This window comes from Candoia aspera, chromosome 6 (genome assembly GCF_035149785.1).
Source record: "Candoia aspera isolate rCanAsp1 chromosome 6, rCanAsp1.hap2, whole genome shotgun sequence".
Lineage (NCBI taxonomy): Eukaryota > Metazoa > Chordata > Lepidosauria > Squamata > Boidae > Candoia > Candoia aspera.
The window spans coordinates 55,923,688-55,936,485 of NC_086158.1; the positions used below are offsets into that span (position 1 = coordinate 55,923,688).

Below are 12,798 nucleotides of genomic sequence, written 5' to 3' on the forward strand. Positions count from 1 at the left end.
TGGCATGGTAGTTCCAGTCTCCAGCTGCTAGCAATGTGTTCCTTTAAAAAAAAACCCCAATATTCTATCAGTGGGCACATACAAGTCCACTGCATTGATCCCATGTTTTTAAGAAAGAAGGGAGGGAGGGAGGATAAATTGAAGTCACCTTCTCTCTCTAGTCAATTTCACAAGCCAATCTGTTTAGCTAATGCCACCTTAATCTCATCTAGCTTTTCCTGTTTATATACTTATTTTTGCCTAGCTGCATGCTGCAAGTAAAATAGCACCATTGTACTTGGCAGTGCATAGAAGCTGTGATTATGCTCATAAAAACAGAGAAAAAAAGTATTGTGAGGTATATAACCAGAGGATGAATGGGATTTGTGTTCAGTGCGGAGAGGCTGATACACTGACAGGCTGTAACAGCCATATATGCCATATGATTTGCTACTACCTACTTGTTCAGAACCATATCTGAATTCTGTACTAATATGACATTTTAATCCCTTCATCTAAAAAGCTTAGAATAGTGGAATTAAGCATCAGGAATTAATGGTAAGATTAAACCATTAATATTGGTTGCACCCAGTTAGAGGATATAACTTTTTAAACCCTGTTATTTTCCATTTTAAAAATTAAAATCCTGGCTGATACTCAATAATGGGAGTGTCTAGGTGAGTACAAGGTTTAACACAAGACATACCGTCAGCTGATTAAAAAGTAATATAAGGACTATTAGACACACAAAAATGTATTTGGTAACCACAGAGCTGTATCCCCATTCTCTTACCTCCCACATATTTGGAAGGACTCCCACCAATTTACATGCCAATATGTACTTGTCAGTAGGATGCCTGGTTGGCCTGGATTCCTGTTTGTGTAGAGGATGGGTTAGGTGCTCATGCTTGACACTGCATAGGAGCAAACACAACGGCGACACATGACAGGAAAAGATGCAGCCAAGCAACCTAACATTGCCAAAAGGAGTGGCTGATACCTGCAGCTGCCAGCTTAGCTAGTTCAATCCCCAACCCCCTTCCATGTTTGGTGCATGCCTTCATATTCCAGAGTTACACATTTTAACAAATGGACTTTTCAGCTAGGAAATTTCCCCCAAAGTGCATTGAAAGAACTTTATGGGCAATCTATTATAATTTTTATAGAAAGAAAACTGAGTGATATAGTGATATTAATACTGTGAAACTCAAGACAATCTTTATTGTGTTTAGTTCTGTCCTTCTGTTTTGTTTTTTTCCATTTGTAATAATTTACACCCAGTGACCTGATTGAGCTCTTTCTTATATCCTTTACAGAAAATTACCTCTCTTGACTTCAAAGCAGTGTTTTTGTTTCTTGTTTCCAAAAAGTAGTATCTGTTTTACTTTATTGTATGATGTGACAGCCTAATGTTTCACATTTCATATCTAGCTAAAATGACAAGTGTTCCAGATGGATACTAACAAGCAAGTAATTTTGGCTGATGAAATTAAGGGTGTGTGTTTGTGTCACTTACCAAAAAGTAGATGGCCTGTACATTTTTAAAAAATGTTATTGGAAACAAAAGTCTTGTAGAACTTAAAAGAGTTAAGAAATAGATTATGTTCTCAACTTTCATATAACAGAATCCACTCCATCTGATACATCCAATTCCATAGGAGGAATAACCTTTTTGTATAACCTACAAAAGCTTCTACCTGCATTCTCCAACTATTATCCTCCGAAGAAACTCCTATAGCCCACAGCCAGCATGATCAAAGTATGTATGTACTGGTAAAATCAGTTTCATCTATGTGACAAATTATCACTGTGTGTGCAGCTTTCCTCAAGTTATGTTTCTTTTGGAGAACAAAATTTGGAGACTTCAGAATGATTAGATTCATGCATCATGCTAAGTCATGGTTTTTTAACCATAGTTTATTGAATAAAACATAACTGATTGACATCACAAATACACTGATTACTAAACCACAATTGATACACCAGTTGCTTAACAAAATGTCTGAAGCCTGTCAGTTGCAGTTTATCTCTTAAACCATGGATAGACAACTGTGCAAACTCAGTAATTGTATCTTGGCCTAAACCTGCTTCTCAAGATTCTGTTCTTAATCACACTCTAAGAGCTTTCAAACCATTCAGCTATATAGCAGTCCTTCTGTTCACACATTGTGGCTAAAATTGCTGTAGAAGCAGAGTAACTGTTACATACCACTTACTTTATCTACTATAAAAATTCATAGAGTTCAATGGAGGGCAACATTTCACATTTGGAGGTGGGTGTTGAGGCTGTAAAATGGATTGCGAGGCCATATTATGCGTAATATCGATGGGGCAAAATCGGGGAAGGGAGTTCGGAGGGTTTGTTTTTTAAATCTGGTATGCCTATTTTAAGGTTTACATTCCGTTTTTATGTATCCATTTCTCATAAATGGATTCCTCATGGGCTAGACCTTAATAATTTTTCTTTGCTCTCTTTCATCAGACAGAGCCTCGAGAGAGCCAGTTTGGTCTAGTCATTAAGGTGCTGGGCTAGAAACCAGGAGACTGATAGAGTTCTAGTCCCGCCTGAGGCATGAAAGCCAGCTGGGTGACCATGGGCCAGTCACTCTCTCTCAGGCCAACTCACCTCACAGGATTGTTGTTGTGGGGAAAATAGGAGGAGGAAGGAGTATTAGGTATGTTCGCCACCTTGAGTTATTTATAAAAAATAATAAAGGCGGGATAGAAAATAAATAAAATAATAAAATAATAAAAATGACCTCAGACAAAACAGGAAGCCAAAGTTCACAAGCTTACTGGGAAAAGAGGATGTCAAAGAACAAGAAGTCACTGCCATTAAATCAAAGTTTAATAGATCAGGAGTGTGTGTGTCTGTGTGTATCTATGCGTGTATATTTCTGACCAGAAGACAGTAGTGGTGATAGATGTAGCAGTGCCAGCAACATCAGGAAGAAGGCATATGAGAAGCTGGAGAAATAGCAAGGAGGAGCTAGAGAGGATGTGGAAAGGGAAGGCCAGAGTGGTCCCAGTGGTGGTAAGAGCACTCGGGCCGTGACTCCTAAGCTGGGAGAGTGGCTCCGCAGATCCCAGGAACAACATCAGAACTCTCTGTCCAGAAGTGTGTAGAGGGGGCAGAGGACCCAAGGTTGAGGAAGACACATACCGCCCATAGGGGTGAAAAGGAATTTTTTTTTTTCATACATACACACACATACGTACTTAAATTGCAGTAGTAACTATCAAGGTTAACCTGTGAAGTGATTTCTGCCATAGATGAAATGGAAACGATGTTACTAAGTACAGAATTAACATTTCAAAAAAGGATAGCATATTTTAGGATATTTCAAACAGGGCTCTTAGAAATGCTTGCTAATATTGTGATTTTTTCTATGATGTATGTAACCCTGAAGATTATCAATTTCCTGTTTGAGCTGTTACTATGTGGTGTGAATTAAGATGGACATGATGTAGTATTTTAGTGCTTCTTTAAGTAGAAAAGCAGGATAAATAGATTTGAAATAAATATTCTTGTCTTTCCCAACCGACCACCCTCCAGATATGCTTGGCCTACTTCTCAGCCACAAGCAAATCCCACCAGGGGGTTCTAGAAGTTGTGATGCTCACACATCTGGGGAGGCATTCAACTGGGGAAGGCTACTATATACTTCAGTATATTAACCACCACTAATTAATATGTTATTATTTAGTGCCACTATAATATAGGAGTCAGAATGTTAGATTGGAATCAGGGAGAGTTTCAAATACCTTTTCATTATTTTATACATAATTATTACACACTTTTCAGCCTGTACAATCCCCAAAGTGTTCTCACACACCTAATAAACATATATGTTTAAAAACAAATCTACTGTAATGCCCTAAAATCAACATCATAAACTGAGGATTGGCCATTCTAAAAAGTACAAATCTAAACAAATCTTTCTGAAAGACAGAAAGGGACAAATGAGTCATTTCAGTCAGGAGATTTCAGAACCTAAGCCAGACTTCCTGAACCTGGTGCCCTCCAGATGTGTAGAAGTACTGCCAGAAGTAACAGCCAGGATGCCTGTGGAAACAGTTGTTCAGCCATTTCTGTCTGTCAAGAAGCATGCAGAGACTTGAATGACCCTCCTCACAGATTCACCCCCTCCTCATCTTGGGAAGGAATGCTTAAGAGGGATGTGATCTTGACAAGGGCCCATATTTTCAGGCACTCAGTCTGAATTACCCAAAGCCGTGGCTACTCTTTGGACACTTTTTTTCTACTAAGAAACTGCACAGCAGCCAAAAGCTGTATCTGCTGTCCACCTTCAGAGGCGCAGTTCAGATTTTCATGCTGACCTTAATGACATCATTGGACCTTCCAGAAGGGGTCTGGGACAGGATCCCACCCAGTCCTGTTCCCTTCCCCTGATTCTGTGGATGGTTCCCAAGTAGGAAACATTACCTGCAGAACTCAAGGGTCTTAAAGATTGTGAAATTGAATCAAACACAGAACAGCAAAGAATCCAATGATCTAACTCAGAATAAAACATTACATGGCCTTAAATTCAATATGATGCAGTTCACATAACTACCAAAGCCATATACCTTACTTTTTAATATAATGAACAGATCCAGAGATTCCAGTCAGAATCCGCACTAGGATTCTGAGCCAGATTGAGAAATAATCATCTTGTTATGTGCAGTGCTGCAATCATAATAAATAAAAGTATCCACTCAGCTATTATTTGCTCCAGGAGAAAAACAGCCACTGATGCCAATGGTAGCTGGTATCCTGGAATAAACAGGAACCTGAAAGAGGGAACAGGATTATTATTGAGGCCACAGTGTAGACCATTTAAACAAATCTTTTTGTACATCGTGATCCGTTTTGATATTTCTTTCCTGCTACTTCTTTTAAAGAAATAAGCCATGGGAACTACAGTCACACATTTCTTATATCATTTACTTTGGCTCTCAGCCATCTATATTCACTTGGAGAGGGGAGGCTTATAAGGGCAGGACACTGGGAATTCTGGAATGGCAGTGATATTGAGGCATCTACAGAGAATTATTAATTCATTGTCAATATATCAGTCTGGTGTAAATTCACTTGCCATTCACAGATAATACTATCATGAGGGTCTTCTAGTAGAGGCTGATGGAGAAGATAATTTACTGGGGCAGATTTTTTTTTCTCTTTTGCCTATGATTAGAGTTATATATTGCATATAGCCATGAAGTGGTCAACCATGATTTATTAAATAATGCACAATTGACTGAATTCATGTAACACAGAAAACTATAACCAAAGATTACAAATAAAAAGTCTGGGTTTGTACATATTAAACCAAAACCAAATAAACCACATTATGGCTCAACACATGTGTGAACATGGTTGCTGTCTAGGGCTGCATGCAAAGAAAGAGGAAGTAAGATGCAGATGCAGTTATTCCAATTCATGCAACAGAGGTCGTATTTCCATACTGCTTAAACAGACTTAAATTGGCTGCACTCTCTTCCTCCCACCCCAATGTTATAAATATTACTGTTAACTCATAATTCAATCTTTACATTTACTCTCTTGTTTATCATATCATTTAGAGTATTATTATCATCAGGTTATATATCAGGTGTGTCTGTGTGTCTGTGTATATATATTCACTTATGTAATCATTGTGCTGTCATAATAGTTACTTCCTCTGCAGCTAGGCCACTAGAAAGACAGTGATACCCCTTTTTGTCAACATAATAAGCCACACAGGCTGGTCAGAAGACAAAAAGAGGAAAATGTGATCTTTGCATCACCACTGTGGCCTCTGAAAAACTGTCTGTGAAACAACTGGGGACCTAATTCCATGGAAGATAAGGATACTAATGGCTGCCAGTCAGTCAGGGCAGTGGTTTAGGACTAGGGAGATCCACATTCAAGTCCATTCTTAGTCATTAAAGCTAACTGGTAACTTTGGGACCAACTATCTCTTAGCCCAGCCTGCCTTGCAAGGTACTGTGGGGGCAGGGGGGGTGGGGATAAGAATTAAGAGAGATCACCAGTAAAAATGCCTTGACCTTTGGAGGAAGGGCAAGACACAGCCCTGAGAAATAAATAAGCAATAACGGCCTACGTTCCTTCTGTCCTGCATGCGGGCTTCCCATGGAGTGACTGTTGGCTTCTGTACATGGAATAGAGGGGGCCACTGTCCTTTGGATTGCCTCAGGCAGTAAAATGTTTGGGATAACCAGTTTCAAATCTAAAACTAAAACTCCTGGCAAAAGTAAAGGCAGATGAGGTGGAGGAAAATACCTTTTATCTCCCACACACCTGGTGAACACCAGATTAGGTAAAGGTAAAGGTTTCCCTTGAAGTTAAGTCCAGTCAAGTACGAATCTAGGGGGCGGTGCTCATCTCCGTTTCAAAGCCGAAGAGCCGGCGTTTGTCCGTAGACAATTCCGTGGTCATGTGGCCAGCATGACTAAACAGAACACCGTTACCTGCCCGCCGAAGCGGTACCAATTAATCTACTCAGGTTGGAGAAGATAAAAAAAGTAAATATAGCATTGCTCCATCACGGAAAACCCCACAAATTCAGTTGGACAATCGTTGATTGTAAGGAAGAAATAACCCAACACAGAGCGCAGGCTTTGGAGCTCTCCAGCATTCTTCGACTGCTTTTCCTATCACCTAATTTGACGAATCGATCTGGAAGACGCGAAGGCTGGTATCTGGTGCTTCAGCCTACAAAAAACAGTGCCATGTGGAGAAACTCATTCTGGGCAGTACTGAAAATAGTCGCCCCTTCCCAGCGCCCCACCCCCCAAGCAAAACACCCAACAACTCACCGCTGCACTGCCTGGAACAGACGGCAATTCTCCTTGGGAGTCACGTGCAGGCGAGGAAGACGCAGCGGCAAGTTTGAACGAGCGGTGCCCTTACTCCCGCTCCCCCCACCCCACCCGCTGTTCTCTCGGCAGCGCGACCGCCCCGCTACCCAGAGAATGCAGGAAAGGCGGCAGCGTGTTGCAGCCCGCCGTGCTTCAGCAACGAGCGAAAGGGGCTGCAGAGAGCGGGCGGCGCGATGAATCCACTCCGCCTGGGCAGGAGGACCGATCCGCGGGAGCAGCAAGGAACCCGAGAGGACGCCCCAAGGACACTGAAGGGCCGCTCCGTGCCCCGTCCCGAGAGCTGCAGCCTTTAAACGCCGCCGCCTCTGTGGGACGTTCCTACAGTGGGAAACAGACAGTAGGCAGCCCCTCTCCGCGCCCCCTCCCGGAAGGGTTTTCTCTGAACTCCCACACCCGCCGCTAAATCTTTGGAAGGAGGGGGCACCGCTCGAAGGGCTCCCGGGGAACTCAGCGGGGTCGTGAGGTTCTTGAGAGCGGCCGCGCCACTCCTCTCTGAGCTGGGCGTCCCGCGGCTCTGCCCCCTCGGCCACCACCAGGCGAGTCCCGCTCCGGAGGTTGAGAGGTGGCTGCCACGGCCGCCCATTGGTTGCTGAGCGCCTGACGCGCGGGCCGCGGGGAGGTGTCCTGGACGCAGGAGCCCGCCGGAGGAGCGCTCACAAACATGCTGCAGCCCCGAAGCAAGTCGGTCGCGGTTCCGCCGGCGCTCGCCAGGAGGGGGATCCGCTTCGCCTTCATGCCTCCAGCCCGGGTGCCCTAAGCTGACCCTTCCCTTGCTGCACAGCCATGGGAGATGGATGGCTCTTCTTAGAGGATAGCCCTCGCAACAGATCGAACTTCACGGCTCAGGCTGGCCTGAGACCCCACAACGCCTCAACTGACTTGGATCTTCCTGGCAGCTGGAAAGCTGAGGAGTTGCCCCAGCAGTGGGTGGTGGGCATGAGCCTCCTGATGTCTTTGATGGTGACGTTCATTGTTGTGGGCAACGGTCTGGTGATTGCAGCCATTGGGAGGACACAGCGGCTGCAGACCCTCACCAACGTCTTCATCACCTCCCTGGCTTGTGCTGACTTGGTGATGGGCTCCGTGGTGGTATCCTTTGGTGCCACCCTAGTAGTGCGAGGCTCGTGGCTGTGGGGCTCCTTCCTATGTGAATGCTGGATTTCAGTGGACGTCCTGTGCGTGACAGCAAGCATAGAGACACTGTGCGTCATTGCAATTGACCGTTACTTGGCCATTACTTCACCCTTCCGCTACCAAAGTCTCATGACGAAGAGGCGTGCCAAGATCATTGTCTGTGTTGTCTGGGCCATTTCTGCCTTGGTGTCCTTCTTGCCCATCATGATGCACTGGTGGAGGGATAAAAGCCCTGAGGCTTGGAACTGCTACAACAACCCCAGCTGTTGTGACTTTGTCACCAACAGGGCATATGCTATTGCATCCTCTGTCATCTCCTTTTACATCCCTCTTTTTGTTATGATTTTTGTCTACATTAGGGTCTTCAGAGAAGCCAAGGAGCAGATGAAGAAGATTGATAGGTCTGAGGGCAGGTTCTACAATAATCAGCAGCAGCACCAGCATCCAGCCCACCAGCACCTGCCTATCTTGGGTAATGGCCAAACTAGTAGAAGAAAAACATCCCGGATTCTAGCTATAAGGGAACAGAAAGCTCTTAAGACTTTGGGCATCATCATGGGGGTCTTTACTCTCTGTTGGCTACCCTTTTTCTTGGTCAATATAGTCAAAGTCTTCAATAGAGGGCTTGTACCAGACAAGCTCTTTGTATTCTTTAACTGGTTGGGCTATGCCAACTCTGCCTTCAATCCCATCATTTACTGCAGGAGCCCTGATTTTCGTAAGGCCTTCAAAAGGATGTTGTGCTGTCCTAGAAAAGCAGACCGGAGGTTGCATGCCAGCACTGGAGAGCTCTCTCGCTACCCTGGAGGTTTCATCAGTACCCTGGGAAATACTGCTCCATGCACTCTTGGAGGGACATGGTCTGATTACAATGGTGGTGTGCAGGATGGAAGTGACTCCAGCTTGGAGGAAGGGAACAGTAAAATCTCCTATTCAGAGTCCAAGGTATAAAGGGCATATGGTGAGTGGGATAAAAGAAATGGGAGGGTATGTTGCATATTGCAGAGCAAGAAAGGGAGCCAGAACAATAGGCAGGACAGGAAAAATAAACAATTCAAAACATCTTAAAAGAACACATCAGGAGACTGGCTGATATTCAAAACTCCAGACTGACTTTTTCTCAATTGGAAGAAGACATTATTTACCTGAGGTGCAAAGCAGGTGAACTTGCATACAGCTTACCTCTTCTGACTCATCCCAAATTGAAGGAAACAGAGCAACTGATCATTGAACATGGGAGATTAACTATCCATTTTCCAAGCCATTTGGATTATTAGTATGTATGCTGCAAAGGGAGGGGGGGAAGGTTAGGTAAGAAGGTGTTGGTGTGCCAGGAAAGGAACAAAAGCAAGTTGGAAGGAGTTTGTAAAAGAAATGTTTCAGGAAGAGCTGAATTTGTAGCAAGGATTCAGCCTAAAAGCAATGGAAAAGCAAGGCAGGGCTCTCCTGATATTGGAGGAAATAGGAAGAAGCCCTTGGCTGACAGTTTAATTTTAGAGCTAGAGATAACGCCCTTTAGTTGTTTTTACTATTACTGGGCATGTCAGTGGCATAAGTAGCCTTTTTTGTTTTTAATTTATTTAATCCTTTGCAAAAAGGAAAGGAAAAGAAGTAGTGCTGGACACCTGTTTATCTTTCCTGAAATTGGTGTGAGTTTCAGGCAGGAAACAATTTTAGAAACCCTGCTTAAAGTCTCCTTGAATAAGCCACTGAAACATTTTCTGATGAGTTTTGTTGTGCAGTCTCATCATCCCATGCATGTTTAGTGGGAAGCGAGTTGGATGAATCTTGTTCCCAAATACAGTAGGTGCTCATTAGCCTGTAGCCTTGAAAACCTACATGCCCCTTAATATCTGAGAAGGAAGATCCAACAGTGATTCTGCTAACGGAGAGCATTTTGTTTTGATCCAGTTTCTCTCGGGTTTGGTCCTTTCACTCCCATGATGTCGGGGTGAGAGGTGTTGCTTTACTTATCATATGAGACATCAGCAGTAAGGCTATAAAACATCTACCTCAAGCTGTGCATATTGTACAGGGAAAATGTGTTTATATTAAACAGCTTATTTATGTATTGCTAGTTAAGGATTTTTTAAAATAAAAATAGAGTCAGGTGTATCTCAATAGACAAATTGTTCACATTGAAAAATGAAAGAGAAAAATTGGCTACGAGCACCAGAAATACAACTGCACATTTGAAAAGAATGAGAGATTTTTTTCTTTTGCACAGTATTAACAAAGTTCTCTCTGTTACTCTCTCTTTCTCTCTCTCTCTCACACACACACACACACACACAGACAAACACACATTCTTATAGACCAACCCACTGGAAAACACAGCAGATTTCAACTTGATTTCTATTGCTGGCTGATATGTTGTTGTTTTATTTTTTTTTAAACCATTTTATATGATTTAATGGAGGTACTGTAAGTATGTTCATATCCAAGAGTTTCTATTAGTAACTTCTTTAATTCCCAGGAAATCAGGCGAACCTTTTGTCAATTTAGTACTTCATTGTCTTTCTCCATTTTACTTCTGTGCATTTGTGTGTCTGTGTGTCTGTGTATGTGAGAGACTGTGTGCACATGCATTTTACAGTGTATTTATATTCTTTGGGTGCCGTTTACTACTGTATGTCATTGGTCTACGTGCAATAAAATACACCACAGCACAAGCCAACGTATTTACAATGTGTCTTTAGAAGTGCAGGAATTATATCCATTTCTGATAGAAAAACAGTGTCTGTTTTGCTGAAAATGTAGATCATGTTACCAATACAGTTGAACTTAATGGCTTTTCCTGACATAATTGTCTTTTTAAAAAATAAGCTTGCTGTACCAAATAAGGTAGCATTCCTGTTAGACTGAAGACTGTTGACTTCTCCTGAAATTCCAGAGCCAAAAGCAAATCATTTCCAGCTTGCCTATAAATACATTAGCTACCTTTTTTGATAGGTGGCTCTTACCAATTTAATCTACTCTGATAATAAGAAAAGCTGAATGAGATGGCTGGAGATGGTGCACGAACTGTGTGGATTTCCTTTGAAAACTGACTTAGGAAGGAGAGATTAACCATGCTTTGATATACACAAGCCATAAACTGTTTACGTACAATAAATCTTACCGATCTCTGTGATGTACTGGAGCTACATAATAATCCAGAATAAGATTTTAAAACAATCCAGAATAAGGACTGGAGCTGCACGTCTCTAACTGCTTTACCTCACTGCACTTTTGGAAAAGTTTAAGTATCATAAAACAGATATCACCATTAAAATAGGAAGTAAATAAGTTGAGAAGGACAACCAAAACCTAATTATTATGAAGATGCTCAGTGTATTGCCATTTTTTGTCTATTTTTAAATAAAAGCTGGTGATAAGTAAAGACTGTTATTTAATCTTAAATCTCATGATGCTAAGAAACTATCCCCCACAAAAGATTAATCCACTGCTATCAGAACTTCAAATTCACTAGTGAGTGAAGGCGTTAATAGCAGTGTTGTCACTGTGTTTAATGAACATTTTAAATAGATTAATTTGGTAGTCTCTCAACTTCAGATGCTTGTTCATAGGAACCTTTCCTGACAGGACTTCTCCAGTGTCATTGACAGTAGAACAGCAGAAACTCAAATACAAGTTTTATGCTATTCGAAAACATTGACACCTAAATGGTCTCACGGCCATTAAATATCAGGGGGAAAATACTGCCATAGAAAAGAAAAAGCAGCTGGCCTGTCATCAGCTGAATGTTGTCTTCAGTTCATGATCTGGACTAATCTGTTGATATCTAGACAATCAAAACTGAGTGCTTTTCACTAAATTTCTGCAGTACACCAGCCCTGTCAGAATAAAAAGCTTGTGCTTTTTAACTAACTATGGTTTGGGTTAGACTATGGAAGGCAGGTTGGGGAAAAATACATGCCAGATAAATAATGCAGCTTATTTTAAAAAGCAGAACACTGCCCACTGCATTCATTTAAATCAGCCTTCCCCAGCCTGCTATTCTCTAGTAGCATTGGAATAACAATTCCCTGAATTCCCAGCCAGCATAGCCAATGAGAATTTTGCCTGAAAATTCTGGGCTTTGTCATGCCAGCATACTTGGAAGTCTTTGGTGTGGAGAAGGCTGATTTAAAAGATGACCACACAATGCTTATAGATGGCATTGGAGAGTCTGCTATGAGTTAAGGAGAATATTATTATTAGGGATGTCAGTGGTGCTGTTGGTTCCATTTTGGTCTTGTTGTTCCTCTGAATAGCCTTACCTTTCTTAAGTATTCCTTTTTCTTAGGAACACATTGTGCTAAATATTAAGTTGTGTCACAGCTGTGAGCTTTTGTACCATGCTTTTTGGCATGGGTATGTATGTTGCTTTCAGTTTTATTCAGCACTGAAATTGTAATATAGGAAAAAAAGGAAGCTGATGAAGTGATTTGTAGTATAATAATGAACCATGAAAGAGAGAGAGACAGGGAAGATTATTGTCAGCTGGCCTGCAGCAGTAGATCATAAACATATTCACAAATGCCTTTTTTCTGACTGAAGAATGGCACATCTTCAGTCATATAGCCATATACTATATCAGGTTGAGAGGGCAGCAGTCTGCAGGGTATGGTGTTCATCCCTTGCCTTGGACTATTTTAAATGTGCTAAATAAACTGGCCCTCACCCAGCAGTGGCTGGCTACCACCATGCCCTGGACAAGCTTAACATATATCAAAGCTTGGCCCTAGAATTTGTCTTCAGTGCCAAAGCTAAGGCTGGAGTTTATTTTTTTATTTATATTTCAAATTTAGTCACCAC

The 12,798-nt window shown here is 42.1% G+C and overlaps 1 protein-coding gene and 1 long non-coding RNA gene across 3 annotated transcripts; one reads left to right on the forward strand and one right to left on the reverse strand.

Annotated features, from left to right (window-relative positions):
* Window positions 1-1,887: 1,887 nt before the first annotated feature.
* Window positions 1,888-7,367, reverse strand: LOC134500114 (uncharacterized). 2 transcript variants are annotated; one of them, XR_010068215.1, is made up of 3 exons: window positions 6,802-7,367; window positions 6,266-6,697; window positions 1,888-4,773 (listed from the first exon to the last, which is right to left on the reverse strand). It is a non-coding gene; the product is annotated as an uncharacterized LOC134500114 (long non-coding RNA). The 2 variants fall into 2 exon arrangements; XR_010068214.1 differs by having other exon boundaries at window positions 6,266-6,690; window positions 6,790-7,367.
* Window positions 7,368-7,535: 168 nt separating this feature from the next.
* On the forward strand, window positions 7,536-11,434 carry ADRB1 (adrenoceptor beta 1). Its single transcript, XM_063307201.1, has one exon. The coding sequence runs from the start codon at window positions 7,648-7,650 to the stop codon at window positions 8,947-8,949; it is 1,302 nt and encodes a 433-aa protein (XP_063163271.1). The 5' UTR covers window positions 7,536-7,647; the 3' UTR covers window positions 8,950-11,434.
* Window positions 11,435-12,798: the final 1,364 nt, after the last annotated feature.